We start from the raw sequence: 24,009 nt of genomic DNA on the forward strand, positions 1-24,009 counted from the left end.
TTCTTCTAATTCGTTTGCTTCTACCACCCAGCTTTTTCCAATATTAGTGCCATGTTTTGAAAGTTCGTCATCCGAACACGGTAAGTCCCAATCATCACCCTGCAGATCGACTTCAGTCATTTTAAGAAACAGGTATCCTCAGTGGTAATATAACAGAAATATTATTGTAAACAATGAAAGCAATATAAAAAACTAAACGTCGACCGCAAAGGCCGACCGCTTGTATTTCATTCATTCGATTTGACAAATGACAATAATTAGATGACAGCCATGACAGATGATGATCTTGTTTTTAACACAGTGATTGAACGCCTGAACGTAGAATCTAGTATTTTTAGCATGATTAAGTTTTGTATACACGATTTCGTATCCAATCGACACTGTTTAGTACGACACAGACTGTCGTACCGGATGCATCCGTCGCTTATAATCATAGAGAGCATAGAGAGGTGTCATAGTCAAACGAAGGTTTTCTGATTGGCAACATTTAGAAAGGGACAGAGCTCGTGCCTCTCTCTCGGCATGTTTCCTGTTTCCTTTTTGCAAGCGAAAATAAACTTTAGTGTCATAGAAACAGAATACACTTTATCTATTATTTTTTTCTTGAGGCTGACAAAACATTTCCTCAGGGGATATTACTGCAATGTTCTGCCGCCAGAGTGCAGCACTACCGACTCAGTAAATTCATAGACTAACTTATACAGACTGTGCCTTAAACTGTTTTTTGACAAGTTTTCACAGACAATAAAATATGACATTGATGCATCAAGGCGGTTTGTTAACAAGGGCCTACCGGTAAACGCGAAAATCGATATTTAGTTATCTGCCTCTTTATCGCTCGAATATGCAAGAGTAGTAGAGAGATTAGATAACGAAATTTCGTTTTTCTTGTTTCGCGGTAGGCCATGTGTCAATGTGGTTTGTTTACTGTATGTGCCACAAAGGTGCCATCTACGCAGAGCTTTGCCTAATATTCCCTGTAATTTTTTTTTTGAAATTTAAAAAATAGTAGCCGAGAATTTTGTTCACCCATAGAAAATACAAATTTCGTTCGAGAAACTACAATATTTATTTATAAAGTAAAACAACCTGGAAACCGAATTCATAATCAAAATTAAACTTTAGGAGTTTTTAAAAATTACCTGCATACTCTTTGATTGAAACATGAGTGAAATTTACATGACAAATGTCATTCATTCCTTTTTCCAAAGTTTTATTAGCTACTGATTATTTATACTTACTTTAGTTTATATTAGCATTAATTGAGTTCAATTTTCTATTTAGGTACTAAATTATACATACATGCAGTAGGGATGTATAACAATGGTGTGCTTGTTGGTAATTGGGTCGAAGAACGTCTTAAAAATGAAGTACGTAATATTAACCCCTTGGCTTCCGCGGACGCGATATTGTCCATTTAATTCAGAACTCTAAATGACCTAATCCTAAATGACCTAGTCACTTGGTGTAACCGCGTTTAGCAAGTAAGCTTCCTAAAAAGTAACCTGATTTGATTGCACTAAGTTTTAGTATGCTAGTTAGAGTAGTTAGGACCCGTGTAAGGATGACTGAATTTTACGAGTTAGGAAGTATAATAGGAAGTCGCGGTATCATCATGCCCAATGCCCAGCATTTGGATGTAGGTATACATAGATTTTGAGAATTTATATCTAGTATAGATTTTTTTTCCAAATCACCAGGATGACTTCAAATTCTTTTTGCGGAAACGAGACAGGCGTGAACTTCTGGTACAAAAAGCGAGGACTTTGTATAGCAATTTGCTGAAAGAGGTAAATGAAGCTCAAATTTAATTAGGTACTTACTTAAGGCGACGGTAGCGGTGGGTAAAATATCAGATTCTGTCAATTTACCCCATTTCACACACAAGCGCACTTCACGCACACTACCTCACTTTAGTGGGACAGGTCAGTGACCCATCATGTTTTTTTAAGATTGGACTTTTAGTTTAGTATTGACCACTAGCCTCCTTTGAGGGTAAAAGCATTCCATTTAAAGATGAAAGAGAAACAATGCATTTAATCTTGCTTTCCTTGTCTGTTCATGTCACACGTGACGTACCTATTTAATTCATTTGATTGTTGACTGTTTTACTACCTACTATTGCTTTGTCGAGATACGCGTTTTGTACAATTAAAGCGAATAAAACAAGATGTCATTAAGTCAGATGTAAAATGTTATTTACTACTCTATACGGTTTTTCATAAGGTGCAAAATCCATTCAATAGGAATTTAAATAAATAAAGTTTCAGCAGGGTGGCAATTCCATTTTGGCGGATAAAGCGAAACAGAATAGTTCTATCGAACCTGCTTACAAATTTTCACGAGAATCAGTTGAGAAATGTGATCTGCAAAGGAGAACATACAAAAGCATTTTTGCCCAAGCTGAAACGGAGACCTTTGCTAACGCTCGGCCAATGATGGTTTAGGTACACCTATAAAAAATGATTGTCCCTGCTGTAATTTTAATATCTTTATATTTCAACCGGTATAGTTTTACCTTCAAAAATAATCGGTATCGCTAAACAATAGCGGTACCTTACTTATACGTTCACGAAATCGGTATCTGCATAACTTGATTGTTAGTAAACTAACCTGGAAAATAATCTCAAAATCACCGAAACATTTATGTACAGTCACCTGCAATAATATGTTACGTCATTAGCGCCAACTTTGCCTCCAGGGAAACTTTGCCCAAAACGACAATTTTAAACAAATTCGTTAATGTAGAAAAATTGATAATAGTTATGGCCACCCTGCTGTTTTTAGTAGAAAATTGGTTATATTTCTGACAAAGTATATGCCAAACTTGTGCATAACTTGACTTGGGAATTTTGAGTTTGAGCGAGTTGTCTAATATAGGGTATATTTCGTCGGGCAAAAAATTGATAAATAATGAATGCAAGTAGAAAAAATTGAGAACCCTTTGACAAATATTTCCGGGTTTCAGTTATAACACATGAAGCATAGATTATGTCTATTGAGATTTAAACGAATAAGGCCTATAAAATACACAAAAGTTTTAGCGGTGGGCAAAGTAATCCGGTAATTTGCCATCCGTACCAACATTGCCCACCACCAAAAACGGATTAGGGTTGTCACTTTCATCTAATTTACCCAACTTCGCAAGTAAAAGAAGGTTATGTTTGTACACTAAAATAAGTTTATAAATATATACTGTATTTGTAGACAAATTAATTGTCTTATTATCCTTTATTTAGATGTTTTATCCCGTTAATGAATGAAAACACAACAAAAATCATATTTTTAGTCATTAAACTATTGTAACAGATTTTCTCAAAAGTGACAACCCTAGCCTTTGTAAAATGCTTAGGGGAGCCTTATTTGGAAATGGGCAAAAACGGGTAGGCAACATTGCCCAGCAAATTTATTTAAAAGTTTTTACACTTATCGCTAAGTTATTAACAGGGGATGGTAGGATTGCCCAAAACCTTTAAGTGATCCTTAGACATCATCATCATATATACGAGCTGTATTTGAATACCAAATTGACGTGGGCAATGTTGGCGAAAACCCCGGATATTTTTTTATTTACCCGCCCTCTAAAACGCAAAAAAATGGGTAAAAACACAATAAAAAAATGTTTTCTTCACATAAACTGATGCGTTTGATCACAATGGACGTGCTGAGCAAAAAAAGTCATATGATGTGATATTTTTTGAGAAATTCGTGTTTAAAAAAAAAAGCGGGCAAAGTTGATGATAATGAGTAATGACGGTACCTACTCTTCGAAGGTCGCAAAAATATGTGACATGCTCTTATGGTTCTACAAATAAGATCGTGTCAGATATTTTTGCGGCCTTCGTTGTGTAACATAAATTGCAGGTGACTGTACATTTGGAATAATTATTTTATTTAGTTTCAACGAAAGTTTCAAGTTTAGTACGAAAATACTTCAGATATGCAATATGCACAAAATGTAGACCTAATCGAAATAAAACATTACTTTTTATAGTAAATTTATAAAACATTCGATACATAGGTATACATAACAATAACCAGGACACAACGCTATTGGCCTGTAAGCTTCATCTCGGTCTCCAAAGCCGCAAAAACTTGCTAGTACTTAGTGCTGGTCTAGCCTTTATTTTTTCTTGAAGATTTTCAGAGAACAGCACGTACACGCATTATTATAGACGGAACGAACGGCATAATCATAATAATTTATTCGTCGCAATCCATGGTATTACAGATCTAGTTACAAGACTGTTAATAGGCAATATTTTAATATAAAAGTTCTATAATATAATACAAGATTACAGTTGTCATCAAAATTCATTGACATACAGAAGTCAAATACGTTTTTAAAATGACGCAAAATGATACCAGCATAATAAAAATTGATCCCAATCAGTAAAGATGAGTCTTTAAACTTTTTTCATTTTAAGCGAGTTTTGAAGGAAGATAATACTTAAATTCGACTGTAATCGTATTATTTTAAGATAGTTTACTGCGGTTTTCAACAATAATGACCCGTAAATAACAGCAAATGAAATTTAAATGCGACGCGAGCCGATATTTATGTACCCTATTTTTTGAAATACATTTTATCTACTGGTATGCTTTCTCGTGTGCGTATATGATTTAATGTCAATATAATTGTCAAAAGCAAGAAAATCAAGCTGTCATTTTCATTTGAAGAAGTACACGTGTGCTCCGGTGTAGCCCCAACGGGCATCTGACTTGAAGAAGAATTTTGAGTGATGTCGTCAATGTATGGAAATTGTTCGAAAGTTTACATTTGAGATTGAATTTCTGTGTTGTCTTTGTGAGTAAAAATATAAATCGATAATAAATTGGTAGCTGAATTATCTAGCTTCCAAAATCATACAATAATTCAATTACTGTCAAAGAAAAAATTGTTTTGCTTCTGTCTCAAACGGAACTCCATATTTTGATTTTTTGATACTTTTAGTGTCGATTTGTAGAGAATAACAGCAAATTAAAAATATAATGGCATAAAGAGTCGGTACACGGTTTCTTCGTGAATAAATTTACGTGTAATTTAATGCAATTATCAAACATTTATTGAACAAATTATGGTTACAAAGTGAGGTCTAAATCGAAAACGTCATATACCGGCCCCTTAAGTAGGTACATTCTTTAATATTCGTAAATTAGTATATCCTCATTCTTATGTTATGTTAAATAACTGTTTAAGGTGGTTCGCTTCCTATATCCGTTATTCCCGTTTTTTTTTTCAATGCAATACCGTAATAATAACGTTTTTTTGCGTGATTTCTGTATAAAACCATGGTATAATAATATACTCCGCCTGGTACTCCATTCCGAGATTCGCGTATGACCTAACTGACACGCGCCTACGTCATCATGCTGTTTACAGGTTCTCAAACTTTGAAATGTGGGAGAATTTTAACCAACGGTGAAAATTATTTTAACGGCATTAATTTTAAGTTATTCATGTAGAAACATAGTAAAATAAAACAAATCTAATGTATTAAATTAAACTTTATTTATCTATACAAGACAAACGTTTAAAAAACTAATTCACAGTTACACATTAATTACCAAGCTTACGACGTGAAAAGTTTGGAAAACACTTCGACTGCTGACACTGAGCGAGAAGGAAATAACAATTAACACGCGTTCGACAAGGATGACGGTCAGGGCATGAAGTTATCTAGATCCGAATTGTCAAATGTGCACAGCGCTATCCTGTGTTGCCAGTAGTATAAACAGAATTACCCGAAAGTCTGAAATTTCTTTCGTGAATCGGAAGATATTGCTAACGAGTAATTAAAAATGACGTGTTATTGTAAAATTTAAGCTAAAATACATATAAATGAAAATTATAAAATTATAAAGAAATATTTTAACTTATTAACCATAGGTATAATGTACCCATGTAACATGTTATGTTGAAATAAAGTGGCAATGTTATTGTGACGTAGGCCCGTGTCACTCTGGGAATGGAAGACCATGTTTTATTAGACCATGTATAAAACAAAGTTTTACTATCAATTTAGCGCAAATAAACATTTGAAAGTAGGTAGATACATGGTCTAATAAAACATGGTCTTCTATTCCCAGAGTGACACAGGCCTACGTCACAATAACATGGCCGCTATATATAGCGCTATCGCATATTATCATATAGCGCTGTCGCGTGATGACGTAGGCTTGTGTCAGTTAGGTGACCTAGAAAAGACGGGAATAGAGTACCAGGCGGAGTATATTATTATACCATGGGTAGATAGATGCGCATATGCATATTTATGTAGTAATAGTGTGTAATTACTTAGGTATATGTATAACGCAATTCTTTTTTGCATGGAAAGCGAACCACCTACGTGACATAACTAAATTTAATGATGAAAGTACCTAAGTACATACATGTACCTAGTTACCTATATCAATACCTACGTAAAAATATTTTGTAAGTTCTGTTCTGTTCTGTTGCATGGAACATTTTGTTGGTGACTACCTACATACTTCTGTAAAATAATTACATGAACTATTTACTACGATTTCCAGAGGCCACTAGCCATCAGTGGAAATTATGCAATGTTTGGATATAATGTCCAATTAGTTGCTCCGGATATACCAGGTAATAACCGGTATCAATTTCTGTATTTGTGTGTCAATGTATCCCTTACTATTCACTTATGCTCAAAGAAGATACAAACACGTCGAATGTACGCAACGCCATGTGAAGTCCCAGCATAAAAAGTGAAGCTTATATTTGCTGACATATTTGCTAAATCTTAAATACAGTGGAAGATTTGCAGTCTTTTCCGCCCTAGGCCCCAGGCCCTGTAGCCGCCCCTTTCTTAGCACCCATCATATTGACTACATTTTGAGTTATAATTTCTTGTTATCATCAGCGATTTTTTGCTTTATCGATCAGCGATCTGTTATGATCACAATTTGCCGCCCCTAATATCTTGCTGCCCTAGGCCCGGGCCTACTGGGCCTTAGGGCAAATTCGCCACTGCTTAAATATTTCAAATCTTACACTTCACACGTAGTCAAAGGTGCAGGCGGCGTGCAGAACTACGGGCTGGCTCTGTCCAGCCAAGTCGGCGCAAGAGAAGTGGACTGTGAACAGAACATACACGACGGCTGCCTTATGACGCTCAGCCCGCTCATGACGCCATGTTGTCGGAACACCTTCGTTATACTCAGGTACATGGGCTTAGATGGGCCGTACTCAGTAACTTATACTTAATGCCGATCTCATCGCTTTATAACCGTGCACCGCCAGGGTTGTTTGAGACTTCCATGCATGTATGACACCATGCGTCATTTTTATAGTGGGCTAGGTAGGAAACATAAGGTACCTAGGTATACGACGGCTGCCTCAGAATATATAAAATATATAAGTCTGTCTTGTGACGCTTAACCTTTTCTTGAGGCGTAAGTAGCCGTACTTACCGAAGCAATAATTAGTCATGCTTCGAATTGGTACACGGAAGTGTAGTCAGCATTAAATAGGTAGTGACAGCAAAAGCGGCCATATACCTACGTCCTTTCACCACATCCTGTTTTCTCTGGTAACACAGTTGTATCACGATATACTTAATTGACTATTTAGGGATTCACTATCTATTTGATGCTGACTGTATTGTATATTATCTATATAAATGTAACTATAGAACACGAATTCCACTAAAATGTTCACTGGGTCCTCATATTCATTTTCTTCACAGCATTGAAGACGAATCCATACGTGGCAAGAAAGTTAATTACGGGGACCAATTTTTTTTGAAGGCAGAAAATTACGGAGACCCAGATGTAACTATAAATTGAATTGAACACTTAGACATTTAAATGAAAGTAAATATAGGGCGGCATGCGACAACGTGACGCGACCACACGCCAACAACCACAACACATTTAGTTTGACAAATGCAAATACAAACAAGTGACAATTACTGTAGAATAAATAACTGATTTGCAAGACCGAAGTGATCCCATAAGTGTTACGTGAACAAAGTTATGTACGAAACACTAAAAATACAAAGTTCTGTTATGCTCAGGCGCCGCCGCTTTACGTCCGGTACCAGAACTCCGTGGTGCCGGAGCCGTCAAACCGGATCCCCATCCGACTCAGCGCCAAGCGGGACACCAACTGCCGCTGGACCACCGTGCCGTTGCTGCCGTGCGACCGCCTTGAAGGCATAGGCAAACCTATTGAGGTTATCCAGCTTTGTTTCCTAAGGCGAAAGTGGACGACCGCCCGGAAACCGCCTGTATATACAAACGTAGCCTCCATTTTTCTCTCTGGACATAAACATTATTGAAAATATTTTGATACAATTGGATGTGTACCTACCAACAACAGCTATGGGTGTTGTGTATCTGTGGTTAAGTGGACTATGCTATCTGTGGTCCTGTGTTACACTCACAAGTTTTTAATAAACAGTTACTCTTATAATTATAAAGTGTATTATTGAATTAAAACATGGCGCAGTCGGTAGGATAGTAGAAATATATTTTGTTTTTTCAATTTTTTTATTACTTATTTAAGAGTTAGGGAGCATTTCAAAATTTGTATGGAATTAGTTTTTCGTACTTAACTTTTATAATAATTAAAAAATCGAATAAAGTCAAACGAAGGGGAATAGCTTCATTTGACTTTTACTCAATATAAATCAAATTGTCTAAAAATACTTTCTACAATGTCTAGAAAGGAAAATGGAGTCTACACGTTTGTATGGAGCAGCGGTCGTCCCCATTCCTCTTAATATAGAAATTTTCTTCTGTTAAGCTGTTCGAAGATTAGGGCACTACTGGCGTACAAACGTATGTAACTCAATGTAACTTTACATAATTATTTTTATATCCAATTTTGTGGTGACTTTTTCAGACTGGCAAAAAGCTTATCATAAAGAATTGCGTTGCTGATAAGAGTTTGAGCGTCATGTATCAAAACTGGATGCAAACGTTCTTTGGCATGGTATGTGGTCATTTATTACAAATTTATAACCCCTGATAAGTAGATATAGGATAGATGGCGCTGGCTGTCACGGAAACAAGTGCTCCGCGATCTTTTATTGCTAAAAATAGTAAATTCTGCCAAAATGAAATAAAAATAAGACTGACGTGTTAATAACTATACTTTGCAAAATATTGGCAAAATACAATTTAGTTATGATCCCTTCACACGATAAGAAGAACTATACGTGAAAACTGTGGAAGTGTTATCTAAGTGCAGTATGACCAAGAAGTGTTGTAAATATGCAAAAGACTACGGACTTGTTAATGTTTATTTTTAGACTGAATTCTAACAAAAAAATGTTTTAAGTGAAAACCTACCGTTTTAAAATACATAAATACAGTGACATAAACAATAAAAACTGGCAAGTGAATAGAAATGTGAACATTGTAAATATAAAGTGACCGTTTCTACGTTTAAAATTACTTGGACTTTGACCGCTGCCATAGGATCTTGCTTATCACTCGTGTCTCTTGTCAAAACATCTAGCGATCCTTAAATTCGTCCAAAGCACCTATGCATCCATGGCTGTGCGGTACATATAGCGCCTGTGACGCAAAGTGACCGAGTTCGATCCCAATGAACTGAAAAACTTTTTGCATTTTTCTTTTTCTCTCGATTTTTTGCTTTTTGTTTATTTATTTTTTGGCTTTCTTATTTTTTATATTTTTTATTTTTATTGTAACTACATACAAAAGTTGTGACTGCAAAACAAAAGTGACTATCTTTGATTTACAATTATAACAGTAAAAGAATTAAGTAAAATGAAGTGCATTGGATGTGATGACCCAATAACCGATCCCTCAGTAACAGTAAGATGCGTCGCATGTAACGATGCTTACCATTATGATTGTCTTGGCATGACACTATCAAATTATTTATTAAGCAAACAAGATCTTGAGCGTAGTTGGAATTGCTCGTCATGCTCGAATATCACGAAGAGGAATAGAAATGATAATACGCCCGTACGAAAATTTTATGACGTAACCCCACCACAAGATGTATCGATGAATGAAATCACTCCAGACGAATCGCAGATAAATATACACAATTGTAGCATAGTCCAACCCAGTCAATCCTGTCAGCCACCTATAACAATCGACCAGATCAGCACCCTGTTGGATCTTAAATTAACTCAGCACAATGAAGCCATTAAAAAAGACATAAAACAATTAATCCATTCAGAAATAACTGCGGCTATTGATAAGGTCAAAAATGACTTCATACAGAGAAATAATATGCTTGACACTCAGCAACAAAATTTAACAAAACAATTACAAGACGCTAACATAATAATAAGGACCCTACAGAATGAAAATAATAGAATAAAAAGAGAAATAGCCGATTTACAAGCCAGTGCGAGCTTGGTATCTTCCACTAAACAAAACGAAAAAAAGTTTATTTTGTATGGACTAGATGAGTATTTTGGAGAGACTGAAGAGGATCTTTTTCTGCGGATTAGCTCTATGTTTTACGACCTACTGCAAATAAACATAAATCCTTACATCGAAACTATAGCACGAATTGGAAAAAAAGGTGCTCGCCGCCCGCTTGTAATCGAACTGATCAGTCAACGTATGAAGAAATATGTACTTAATAATGCGTCCTGTTTTTATAATACTGGGTACGCCGTTGCAGAACTACTGGACAGCACAGCATTAAAAAAAAGACATCAAATGAGAGACTGCCTTCAAAACGCCCGAAAGAACGGCAAACACGCTGTCATACGGAATGGACGATTATACATAAATGGCCAAGAATGGGTAATCAACGACGATAAGACACAGCAACCCCTACAATCGCAGCAGCCTTCGAATACTGGAGACCAACAGTTCAAACAGCTTCAGCTCCCTAATCAACCTCAGGAGGCCTTACAACCTCAGCAGCCTACGTGTACTCAGTCGCCGCGCCCCGAACCTTCCCGAACTGAAAAGGCTCTACAGTCTCATGAGCCTGCACACCCTGAACATACACAACTACGCGTCTCTACCGACAGTAGCCACCTACACGATATAAACGCAAGCGTCTCACAAAATCGGACTTTTCGTGTCTCAACATGATACTTTTTGCTTATTCCACCAAAATATAGCTGGCATTTTATCAAAAGTAGACGAATTGGAATTAATCCTAGATAGTTTTAAAAATGAAGGAACTGCTCCTCATGTAATCTGCCTCTCAGAAACGTTCCTGTCCTCTGGTATCGAAAACAATCTTGTTCTCAAAGACTATGAATTAGTCTCCTTTTACTCTAGACCTAAGAAGCGAGGCGGTGTCGCCATAGTGGCTAATAAAACTCTTGATGTAGATGACCTACCTATCATACAAACATTTTCAATCCAACGAGAATTTGAATGTTGTGGTATCGAAATACATAACTGTAATTTGATAGTAGTGTGCCTATACAGAACTCCTGATTCGAACATCAATTCATTTTTTAAACAATTTGAGAAAATGCTAAAGTTTCTCCGATCTAAAAAAATTATTATATGTGGCGATCTCAACATTAATACGTTAATTAAAAATAACACAAAAAAGGACTATTTTTCTCTTCTGGATAATTATAATATGTTTAGTCATATAAATGAACCTACTCGCAAAAATAATTGCATAGACCATATAATTAGCAACATAAAAACGGCGGAAGGGACAACTGTGCAATTAGGCCTCTCAGACCATAACACAGCTCAAATCGTAACTTTTCCCACTAAAATAAATAATTACATACGCGAGTGGTACTCTACGAAACGAGACTATAGCGAAGAAAATATCCTCATATTTAAAAATCATGTCAGTCAGCTCTCATTCTCTGAAATTTATGATGAAAACTGTTCAAATAAAGCATTTACCGTATTTCATGATCTTATAGTACTATTCCACAATCTTTGCTTTCCTGTAATAAAAATAAAAATATCTAACGCAAACAGAAAGCTGAAATGGATTACGAAATCACTTAAGCGATGTTGTGTTACGAAAAGAAAACTGTTCCTTAAATATCAAAAAAGTACACAAAATAAAGACCTGAATAAAGAACAGCTGCATAACTATACACGAATACTTAAAAAATGTATCTCTCACTCGAAAAAAATACAAAATACTAAATTCATATCAAACTCATCAAATAAATGCAAAGCTGCGTGGAACGTAATCAAAGGTAGTTACAATCAAACATCTAAAAAAGAAATAACTAGTATTATAGACAGGCATGACATCCAATTACATAGGCCTCAAGACATTGCAGAGGAATTTAATGATTATTATATTAATATAAACCAATCATCTAATAACAGCCAACAATTCCCAAAGCCAATAACCTTTAAATCTCAACAAAACAGTATGTTTCTAACCCCTACTGAACCGAGTGAAATATATAAAATCATATGCTCTCTTAAAAATACTGGATCTACTGGATTTGACGAAATACCGACCAAAATCATAAAGAGTATTTCACCAATACTGGCATTCCATCTATCGTATTTGATTAACAAATCCTTCGAACAAGGCACATTCCCTACGATATTAAAAAAATCTGTTGTCAAACCAATATTTAAAAAAGGTAACAAGTCGGAATTAGGAAATTACCGTCCTATTACATTAATCCCAGTCGTGGCAAAAATTTATGAACGAGCCATGTACAACAGAATCGAACGTTTCTTAGACAAATTTAACATCTTAAAGGACGAGCAAAACGGTTTTGGGAAAAAAAAGTCTACAACATTAGCGTGCTTTAAGTTAAATAACTTAATTACGGACTGTATAGACAAAGGCATTCCAGTTGGGGTATTACTTTTGGATATGTCCAAAGCTTTTGATACCGTCTGTCACCGCCGACTTTTAGACAAACTCCAACGCTATGGAATTAGAGGACCCGCATATTCCTGGATTCAAAGTTACTTGTCTGAAAGAAAGCAGTGTACTCAAATTGAGAGGGTTCAAAACAATAAGCTGAAATCGTACAAGTCCCAGTATAAAGTTAATACATACGGAGTGCCACAAGGCAGTATTTTAGGCCCGTTATTGTTTTTAATATATATCAATGACTTACCTGAATGTATCCGACATGATTGCGTCCTATTTGCTGACGATACCACGATATTAATCAAAGGTACCAATACAGACTCATATGAACGCGAGGTAAATACTGCATTGAACGATGTCATCGGTTGGCTTAGCGAAAATCATTTAAAGGTAAATCTTAGCAAAACAAAATTTATCCAGTTTAGATCATACAAAGCAGCGCCACAGACAATAAAAATTTTACATGACAACACCGAAATAGAAGAAGTAGAAGACTCTGTATTCTTAGGCATAACTTTAGACACTCACTGTAACTGGAAACGACATGTAGAAAATGTATGTAAGAAAGTTAATAAATTTATATATGTATTATGGAGACTCAAAGAAACGGTTTCGCAAAAAACAGCTCTTGTAACATATCATGCTTATATCGAGTCCATTTTTAGATATGGGATCCTCTTATGGGGAAACTCAGTTGAAATAGAACGTGCATCTGTAGCCCAAAGAAAGTGCATTAAAACTATTTGTGGTGAAGGTCGCAGAGAATCGTGCCGACTTGATTTTGCAAAGCTTAACTTATTAACACTGACAAGCCTATACATTTACGAAGCAGCTGTCTTTGTGAAGAAGAATCTAGAACTCTTCCCGCCATTTAATAATATAAATAATAGACCTCTTCGACAGTACCAAATGACACTACCGCCCTATAACCTTAAAATAAGAAAAAAAGGCGCATATCACATGTGTATACAAATTTTTAACAAAATTCCTGCAAACATAAAGACGCTACCATTTAACGAGTTCAAATTTAAATTGAAAAATATATTGTGTAATGCAAGTTTTTATAACATTGATGAATATTTTAATTATAAATTCTAACTATTACTTACTTCATTGTGACATGTTAACGTTTGATACTATAAATTCTAATTTTTACTTCATTGTGACATGTAAACTTTTGACATCATAAATCCTAATTTAATTATAAATTCTAACTATTACTTAATTATGACATGTAAACTTTGACATTATAAATTCTAATTCTTACCTAATTTTGACATGTAAACTTTTGACATTATAAATTTTAATTTTTACTTCATTTTAACATGTAATCTTTTTACATAGGTAAGTAAGACAATTAGATTTAACTATAATAGATTGATGAACTTAGGCGCTGAATTTGAATGACTAACTGTGACTGTAGAACTTGGTGTTTGTATTTAATAATTTAAATTTTGATAATATTTTAATAAACGCCACATTTTTGTAACGTATTTTCCTTTGACATGCATGAACTATGTCAATACAAATAATTTTCACATGCCATAAGGCCGAACATATCATGGGTCAATATGTACACTTAATAATATCTACTGTACCATATGTTCTCGTGAATAAACTTTCATTTCATTTCATTTCATTTCATTTCATTTCATTTCATTTCATATACTTAAAATTATTGGTGATACTAAAATGTATTAATTGTATGGTGCCTAGATAAAATTACTAAAATGATTCGGCCCGCAGGCTATAGTTTAGAAACCTGAGCTAATCGCTTGATGCGGCCGCTGCTGGCATTATTTTTATGGTCTGTAACGTCACCTAACCAATAATCATAGAAGATAAGAATAAGAATACATTTATTGAGAATAACTAAGAATACAGTAGCATGCACAAATGGTGTCCGGTAAGCTCCAAAATAGGCTGAGCCTGTATCTTGGGACTCACCCATAATTATGGTGTCACTATTAACAATATCACAGTTACAAATGGTGTGATTATTATTCTCCTTTATTCATTTCAACTCTCAGTTTAGGTTTTTTACAATATGCATATAAACATTATAAAAAACCTACTCCCTACTCTGTATCTTTAGGTATTTAAATAAAAGTAAACAAAATCTACCCTTAACTTAAGCCAGTTGAGGGTAGATGAAAACATTACATGATCAAATAATGTAGGTTAAGGTCAGGTCGTTCAGTGACTGATCCAGGCTGTTTTGTATTTGGTTGGTTAACCATATTATGTTATAATTACCCGAAAATGTACAAATTGTTTGTTTACTTTTATTTCAACAGCTAAAGATACAGACTAGAGGGTGCCGCCGCAGCGAGGCAAGGCCCAAGTTGTCGGTGGTCAGGGTTGCAGAGAGAGGAACCGGTGGACTATCCGCGCCGTGTCCAAGATCACCGCTTTCTGCATCTGGCCCTTGATCCAACCACCTAGCGAGAGTCTCTCAAGATGTTGGTCGAGACTCTTCACTATTAGACCGTTCGCTGAAACAACTATCGGACAATGATCGTCGAATCAACATCAACATATTAAGTATATTATTAATTAACATATGATACTCGTTCGCTAGGAGTGCGGTGTGACGTGCCGGGACTTCGTCGACGTGCACAAACGGTCCACGGCCGAAAACATATTCTCGCTAGTGAGCGACGTTGCGACCAAGAAGAAGGAATAGGTGTCAATGTTCATTTGGATCCGTTACTTTTATATACCTACTTTTAATAAACGCTTTTGGAACTTTCATTTTTGTGTATAATTCACTGAAAACATAGAAGGTAAGATCCTATACGCGTGCCTCCGTGAGGGACGAAACATACGCAATGCGACACTATGATTGGTCGAATTTATTTGTTACCCACCATAATACATACTAAATTTACGGTGGGGAACACAAGTGACCTTTTAGTCCGGTAGCAATAACTTTTGAAGTTATAAGATTATTAATGTTGCTTAGTTTTTACATATAGTTTTCAGACCACATACTAAACCTAATAATAATAATTTGTGTCATCCTAGGTATTTGCTTAGGTAGAAATTTAGGTATTTCCTTTTTTAAACAGCATTCGGTAAAAAAAATATTCGAGATGAAATTCTTTGTTTCCCTGTAAAAGCAAAGTGGCTTCCGACGTACACACGCATTTTGTGTCATTTTCATCGACGGGTATAATTACATTTAATAAATACCTAATAGTGAACCTAAAATGCCTAAAATAAAATTATAGTCGGTAAGTGAAGTGTTGTACTTCACAGGATATTATAATATGTTATTCAAACAAATGTGTGTCAAATTCATTAACCGCTTTTATTTTTAATATTTTTTTTTTCTTATAAACATCATGTATCTGCCACAAAAAAAAACATGTTATTAAGTTTACGTCTACATTATTATAATGCCACATCGAGACAACATTCATAATTTGGGTCATTTTCAACAACGGTTTTTTACTATTTGGCAAAATAAATCTTTGCATGAACGGCGTACGCGGGGAAGGCTACGAAGTGCTTGTTAGATGAACATTATGGCTCCTCTACACGATGGGCCAACGCCGGCCACTCCAAGGGACGCAGCCATGCGGTAGAACGAGATAGCAATATCACTTGCTCCCTCTAACGCATAAATGCGTCCCATGGAGTGGCCGGCGTTGGCCCATCGTGTAGAGGAGCCATTACAGTGTATTTATTTATTTCATTCGGAGGCATAATTACATTAAGTCTTTTCATAGTGTGGGAGTAGGTATGTTGTAAGTAGATTTAAAAATAAAATGTACGCTCCTCATACTGACCAACATTCGTGACGTTCGCAATCAAAAGGTACCACTTTATCCTTGCCATAAGGACTCTCTGACAGGTGATTTGTATAAAGATACAATAAAATTTCGTCTTTATGGTAAACGACAAAGTGGTCCCTACCTTTTGAATGAGAATGTCACATCAGCGACTTTTAAAATAAATTTTATTCGTTATTTAGTACACTTTTTAAGATTATTTTAAGACGCAATGTATTGCTAATTTTGTGATGCATAAAGCGTGGCAAGCAACGTCAATTACAATGATGATGGTGTACATTGAATACAAGACTTCATAAATTTTAAAAGTGATTGAAAAAAAAAATATGTTCGTTTGAGGAGCAGAATATAATTGTTTTAATTATTTTGGTGATATTACGGGCTCCATCGGGTTGGTATAATCATGAGAAAAATTTTTGGCTTGCGATTATCGTTAGCCACGCCCCCCACAACATACCATGAATTGAATGCAATGAAAATATTTGCACTTGCATGTGCAACTATAATATGTACCTAGTTGATACACAATATAAAGACTGATTTTATTAATTTTAGTAATATATATTATTACGATACCTTTTGGTTCAATTGGCGTAAAGGACAAAATGCTACTTTTCAGGAGACGCGAAAAACTGCATTTTTTTTAAATGTTTATAATATATTTTTGTTGTTTATCGAGCTATGTTTTTGATGTGTATTGGAAAAGTACTCAAAATGTTAGTCTCTTTAACCTGAATTAGCAATCATATCTATAAATTAAATACCAAAGAAGTTAATGTCCTTTAAAATTGGTCAAAAACACTATGAATGTCCTTTACGCCCATGAAATGTTTGATAATTTAGTGAATCTTGTTTATTAGGGGGTCGTAAGTGACGTTATCAGACTATTTTATACCAAATTCGGGATGTATTAGTTACCAGTCACGGTCCACATGTTAACTTTTCTCAGCATAATTTACTGTTACGAAGCTTAAAAATGTATCAAACGGTAGTTGATTATGCCAGGTATATCCCGATTAGAGTTATAATTAATATTTAATTTGAAGAGCAAACATTACATTTTCTGTTTGTTTATTTCACTCATTTTTAGCATTTATATAATTATAAAGTTGTTTATAATCTGCAGGCTCTGGTATCTATGCGACACTGGTTCTGTTACTGTTATACATTTTGTTAAAGTTACGTCATCTGTCTGGTGGTATGTCTGGTCTGAGGTATATCTATATAACTATAATAGTAAATAAAACACTTAAAATAGGTTTGTACAATGCAGGTTCTCTTGGCACAAATCATGACAATTTCATAGCGGCTGCTACTCGGCAGGATGTTGATGTGTTGGCGATCAACGAATCATGGTTAAGGGCGGGTGAAGAAGGGCGGGCGCCGACACTTTCTGGATATAGTTTCCGGCATATTCCTAGACCGCAGGGCGACCGGTCGCGCGGTGGAGGCGTAGGCTTTTATATTAAGCGTAATCTCAAAGCTCGGACCTGGCCTCATCCCGTTGACCCGTTGCATAAGCTGGTGGAGCAGATGTGGATCACATTTACTCTCAACGGAAAGAAGCTGGTAATCGGAACGGCATACCGACCACCTTGGATGGATCTGCAATTATTTTTTGATGCCTTAACTGACTCAGTTAGTGCAATCCGTGGCTACGATAATCTAATTATACTTGGTGACTTCAATGTTAACTTATTGAATGGCACCGACACAAAAACCACTCAGTTCAATAACTTCATAACAAGTACTGGATTAACTCAATTGGTGTCTCAGCCTACGCATTTCACTGACACCAGCCAGACGCTGATCGACGTTGTCTGCTCTGACTTGCGGGCTGCTAGCACTCACATGGATCATGTGGGTTCACTGTATGGTCATTGTCTTGTTGTCTGTAATTTTAATATTAAGCGCGAGAAACTAAAACCTTACCACATTACCTACAGGCCTTTTAAAAATATCTGCGACAAAGATTTAGATGTGGACTTGCAGTGCGTGAGATGGGACTTAATATCAAATCTTGAAAATGTAAATGACATGATTAATGTTTTTAATCAACAAGTACTTAGTCTATTTAATGTACATGCCCCTGTAAAGACGTCCCTAGTTACAACACAATCCTACCCCTGGATTACTGACACCATCAAACATATGATGAGGCTGCGTGACAGTGCTGCGGCAGACTTCCACAAAAACCAGAGTGATGTTAAAAAGAAATACTACAAAGATCTTAAATCTGTTGTAAATAAAGCTTTATATTTTGAAAAAGTTGCATATTTCAAACAAAATATAAATAATAAAATAAAAGAACCTAAAACTTTATGGAAAAACTTAAAGTCAGCAGTCTTGCCTAAAAAGGATAAAGAATTACCTACTTTTTTCAATAACCCCGATATCTTAAATAAACATTTTCTAGAGCTGCCGGGAACTACAGGTGTCACTATATCACAGCTAACTTATTTTGAGTTCCATAAGCACAGTGACTCTGTTTTCCACTTAGACACTATTAATTCTAGCCAGATTATCAAAATAATTAAATGTCTAAAATCTAACGCCGAGGGTTTTGACGGGATAAATTTGAATATGCTTATCTTAACTTTCCCATACACAATTGACATCATTACAAGCCTAATTAATACCTCTATTGTTACATCCACCTTTCCAGATATCTGGAAGTTAGCATTAGTAAACCCCTTGCCTAAAGTATCAAACCCAACCATGCCTAAAGACCTTAGGCCCATAAGCATACTACCCTGCCTATCTAAAATATTGGAAAAAGTTGTCTGCTCACAGTTAACCACCTACCTAGAAAAAAACAATATTTTGCCAGATGTCCAATCAGGTTTCCGCAAAGGACGTAGTACAATGACTGCTCTATTGGATGTCACTGATAACATTTTGGATGCTCAAGACAAGGGAATGTGCACACTTTTAGTACTCCTCGACTTTTCGAGGGCATTCGATTGTTTGAATATTAACCTGCTATTATCGAAGTTGAGCTACTATGGTTTTGACCATAAAACTGTAATGTGGTTTGCAAGCTATCTGTCTAACCGATCGCAAATTGTAACGGTGCATCTCAGTGATGGTTCTTCACTTTTTTCTGAGAAAGCCGAGCTAACTAGAGGAGTTCCGCAAGGATCCGTGATTGGCCCGCTCCTGTTTATATTATATTCTGCAGATATTACATCTCACATCACGCATTGCAAATACCACATCTACGCAGATGACATACAAGTATATATATCATGTAAGCCCGCCGATATCAACAGTACCATAGGGAAACTAAATGAAGATCTCACCAGAATTGCTGGATGGGCTACACAAAACTGCCTACTACTTAACCCTAGCAAAACAAAATACCTTGTGTTTGGCAGCAAGCAGCAACTGGCCGGTGCCAGCATTTCAGTGGATGTTCTGCTAATGAACAAACCAGTTGAGAGGGTGTATGAGGCGCGTAACTTAGGTCTCATAATGGACTGCGGACTACGATATGAGAAACATACCGCTGAGGCCATTAGGAGTTGCTTTTATAAACTTAAGGTACTATATAAAATTCGGCCATATTTAAGTGAAAACCTGCGCATTCAATTAATTGAATCACTCGTCCTATCAAAGCTGAACTACGTGGATGTTGTGTTTGGGCCAAGACTTCTTGCAAAAACTAAACGACTCATACAGCGTGTTCAAAATGCCTGTGCTCGCTTCTGTTTCGATATTCCGTTGAGAGCTCACGTGACCCCATATCTGAATAGCCATAGCATCCTCAAAATGCAACACCGCCGTAAACTACACTTGGCTTGTTTGCTCTTTGGCGTACTGAACTATAAAACTCCTTCATATCTCTTCAACAAGCTATCTTGCATCAAGCTCCGCGAACGCCGTGATTGTGGGATTCATCTGTTGACGCCGCGTCATGCCTCAGCCGCTTTCCGAGGAAGCTTTAAATATTCTGCGTCCCGCTGTTGGAACAACATTCCGCCCCCAGTGAGAAACCTGCAAAGTATATATAGTTTTAAAACAAAGCTCAAACAGTATATGCTCAATCACCAGCTTAACCAGGAAACCTGCAGATTGGAAACCAGCTGCCTGTAGTCAAGACTCTTGCTATTGTTGTATTATATTGTAAATTTTGTTACTTACCACAATGTTCTTGTTCCTTCCGCATAGGAGTCGACACCATTCCCGACACGCCATCCTTTTTATCTGTGTAATTTCATTATGTTTCTATTTGTTTAACTTTGGTGTTGTTTTTGTTTATGTATTTTAGCCAACTTTGTAACATTGTTTTCATGACTAAAAAGTTAAAACTGATTGAGATTTTACATAATATTATATTAGATTCACTCACTTTATTGTTTGTCAAATCTGTCATCGAATTTAATTTCGTGTAGCTACCGCTGGCGCTAGTTATGCGCGCCTAATGCCGCGCCACGATGTGACCCGACCGGATGGTACAAGTTCGATCGGTTAATCCGTGTACTTAATTCATCTCTTTTTTGTATTAGCTGTGTAAAATGTGTGTAATCAATTTTTCGGTTTATTTTATGTTTCTTTACTTATTTTTTTGTCTGTTACCTTCCGTGATTATTTCTCACTTGATGGTCTAATCGGAAGATCAGCGCTGGAAGTCGCCAGCAACATGCTGAGATGGGACCATTTCGTGACACTTTATTTTTCACTATGTTTTTTTAATGTACGTCTGTTGTCTGTGTGTTTACGAATAAAAAACTATTCTATTCTATTCTATTCTATTCTACATTTTAGTAATAAAGGATCCATAAAACTATTTATTTATTAGGCATTCTAGACCTTTACGCCCATGAACAAAGATAACTGCCGAAAAAACTCTTAGCGTAAATGCTTTCTAATTTAAGGGCAAACATTACAGTGTAGTAATATAGGTCCCAGAAAACGATTTATTTGTTATTATACACCGCTACGTCAATGTTATTTGTTTTAAATTTAGAGTTTAGAAACTAATTCGTGGTAGTAAACGATACAAATATTAGAAAAGTCCTTTACCACCTTGTTCGCTTCATATACTTATGGTAAAATCATTTTAGGGCGGGTCATAAAGGGCAAGTAAAATAATATCAATAGTAAAATATGTCCTTTACGACCATATTGACCATACGAGATACGATATGAAAAATAATCAAGACAAATGAAGGGCTTAAAGGACGACAAAAGACATGTAAGTCATTTACAACAATATTTATATTTAGCGGTAACCTTTACGATAATATCTATAAATTTCTAATTTATAACTGGTAATTTACGCCCCTTGAAATAAGCTGTTTTTGCAAGCTCATAGTGCAAAAATTGGGTCGTAAAGGCAACTTTTTAAGAGATATCGAAATTTTCACTATACAGAACGAAAGCGCTTGGAATTCTGAACAAAACTGTATATAACGACTACCGTAGGCTGAAAGGGCGTAAGGGACAAAATTGCGAAAATGCAGTTATACTCAGTATTTTTTTCTCTATCGAATAGTATATTTAACGTCTCGATAACTTGAAAAAAATGTCCGTTAAGCCCTATGAAAAATCAATGCTTGAACACAATTTTCCAACGCATTTGGCCGTATCTGCCAGTTTCAAAAAAATGTTGTAAGACATTTTGGCGTAACTCCCAACATTGTGTACGATACGCCCTTTTGCATCGGAATTTTATTAAATATGTGGTAATTTTTTGTCCGTTACGCCTCTTTACAGTAGCTTTTTGAGTGCTAAATGTACGTTACGCCCACAACTAATGGATATTTGTTGCGAAAATGCAGTTATACGAGTGTTTGATAATTCAATGTAAGAGATACGCCTCCGTACTATGTATAATTTCGGGTTTATAATTGTTGCTTTTTTGTGTTTAAGTGGGATGACCTAGTTATACTTTCCTTGTCAATTTTTTTATTAAGTAGGTACTTGCATTACCTGCTCATGTGCTCATTGCTTTATTTATAGGGTTACTAAATTTTGACAATTTAAACTGATCTAGTGGGTACTTTATCATCAGTTTTATGAAAATAATAAAACATGACTATATTCAAATGATAATTATGGCGTTTAATTAAGGTTAGACTGATAACTATTAGTTTTGTTTGTGACTGGGTCATTGGTAATATTAAGTAAGACGTAATATTAATACTTTTTTGTTTAAACCCTAATTTACAAGATTAACCTTATGAAAGTTACTGTCTAGGTATAACGTTTGCATTTAAATCCATAGAAGTACGTAAGCCTGACCGTATGCCTTTTTCTACTCTAATGTAATGTCATAAATATGCGAGCATATTCATTAAGTATTACTGAATAGACATACGAAATTTCAAAACTACTATTGTATCTAATAGTATTTTAGTATGTAAAAGTAAAATTTATAATCCAATTAACATTACAAACAAAAATAACGCATAATACTTTCTACAGTAAAATTAATTTGTTACAAATTGTTGTATATCAATATACATAAATGGTAGGACAGCAGTGATTCTGTTGAAGTAATATAAACCAATAAAAAAAAACATTGTTTTTGTGGCTAAGAAAATGACCTTTTCCACGTTTAAGTATCCAAAATAACAAAAATGGGGAAAAACTTAATAGTGAATACATCTCTATAATTTTTCGAAAAAAAAAATGTAAATTATAGTACTTAGAAGTATAGTGTTCCCTAAATGCAAGTTGCCAATATTGCAAAGAAATTGTTGGATTTACGCCAAATGGTACTAAAACAGTTTAATTTTTAGTACATTACGCCCTTTTTCTAATAAGATAAACAATAAAGAAGAGCACTGAACCTTGCCATAAAGTGGTCAAAACGGACTCTCATTCTTATCAAGAATTTAATGCACCCCATGATCCAGTTAATCAGGAACACCCCCTACCCTACCAATTCTTTCACTGATCCGTGTGCAGAAACGGTTACCAGGGCATACGCTGATGTTGTCTCTAATTCCAAATCCTGTAAAGAAGAGCTTACAGCGAAATCTATTCCTCCTCAACCCTTGCCATCGTCTGAAAATAAATTAGAAACAAATAGTAGTAGCCGTTCTATTCCCTGCTATGAAATTAAGTCATTAAAGGAAAAAATATCACTACCACATTCTTATTTAAATACTCCCTACTCCAATAAACCTCTCTGCTTCCTGTTGGACACAGGATCTAGTGTAAGTATTGTTAAATACTCCAGTTTGGAACAGAAACCCCCACTCTCGTCTAAAATTATTAAACTGAAAGGTATTAACGACTCTGACTCATACTGTGAGACTCTAGGTTCCCTACAATTAGGACTCTGTCTAACAAATCAAACAATTCGCTACGAATTTCACGCTATTAAAGACGAGGTCAATCTCAAATACGACGGTATCATAGGTAACGATTTTTTCAAAATCTACGACGCAAATATAGATTACAAAACCG

The 24,009-nt window shown here is 35.5% G+C and overlaps 1 protein-coding gene and 1 long non-coding RNA gene across 3 annotated transcripts; one reads left to right on the forward strand and one right to left on the reverse strand.

The window, feature by feature from the left end:
* The first annotated feature begins 1,195 nt into the window (after nucleotides 1–1,195).
* Nucleotides 1,196–15,541, forward strand: LOC134789946 (cilia- and flagella-associated protein 161). Of its 2 annotated transcripts, none has more exons than XM_063760674.1 (8): nucleotides 1,196–1,370; nucleotides 1,701–1,790; nucleotides 6,535–6,607; nucleotides 7,029–7,185; nucleotides 7,710–7,794; nucleotides 8,025–8,198; nucleotides 8,870–8,959; nucleotides 15,375–15,541. In XM_063760674.1, exons 1-8 carry the CDS (start codon nucleotides 1,314–1,316, stop codon nucleotides 15,477–15,479), a joined length of 831 nt encoding a protein of 276 aa, XP_063616744.1. In that variant the 5' UTR covers nucleotides 1,196–1,313; the 3' UTR covers nucleotides 15,480–15,541. The 2 variants fall into 2 exon arrangements, with proteins under 2 accessions (XP_063616744.1, XP_063616745.1); XM_063760675.1 differs by having other exon boundaries at nucleotides 1,198–1,370; nucleotides 8,040–8,198.
* Nucleotides 15,542–17,847: 2,306 nt separating this feature from the next.
* LOC134789959 (uncharacterized) lies at nucleotides 17,848–21,260 on the reverse strand. Its single transcript, XR_010144137.1, has 2 exons — nucleotides 20,734–21,260; nucleotides 17,848–20,586 (listed from the first exon to the last, which is right to left on the reverse strand). It is a non-coding gene; the product is annotated as an uncharacterized LOC134789959 (long non-coding RNA).
* Nucleotides 21,261–24,009: the final 2,749 nt, after the last annotated feature.

The sequence above is a fragment of the Cydia splendana genome, chromosome 4 (genome assembly GCF_910591565.1).
Source record: "Cydia splendana chromosome 4, ilCydSple1.2, whole genome shotgun sequence".
NCBI classification, from domain to species: domain Eukaryota; kingdom Metazoa; phylum Arthropoda; class Insecta; order Lepidoptera; family Tortricidae; genus Cydia; species Cydia splendana.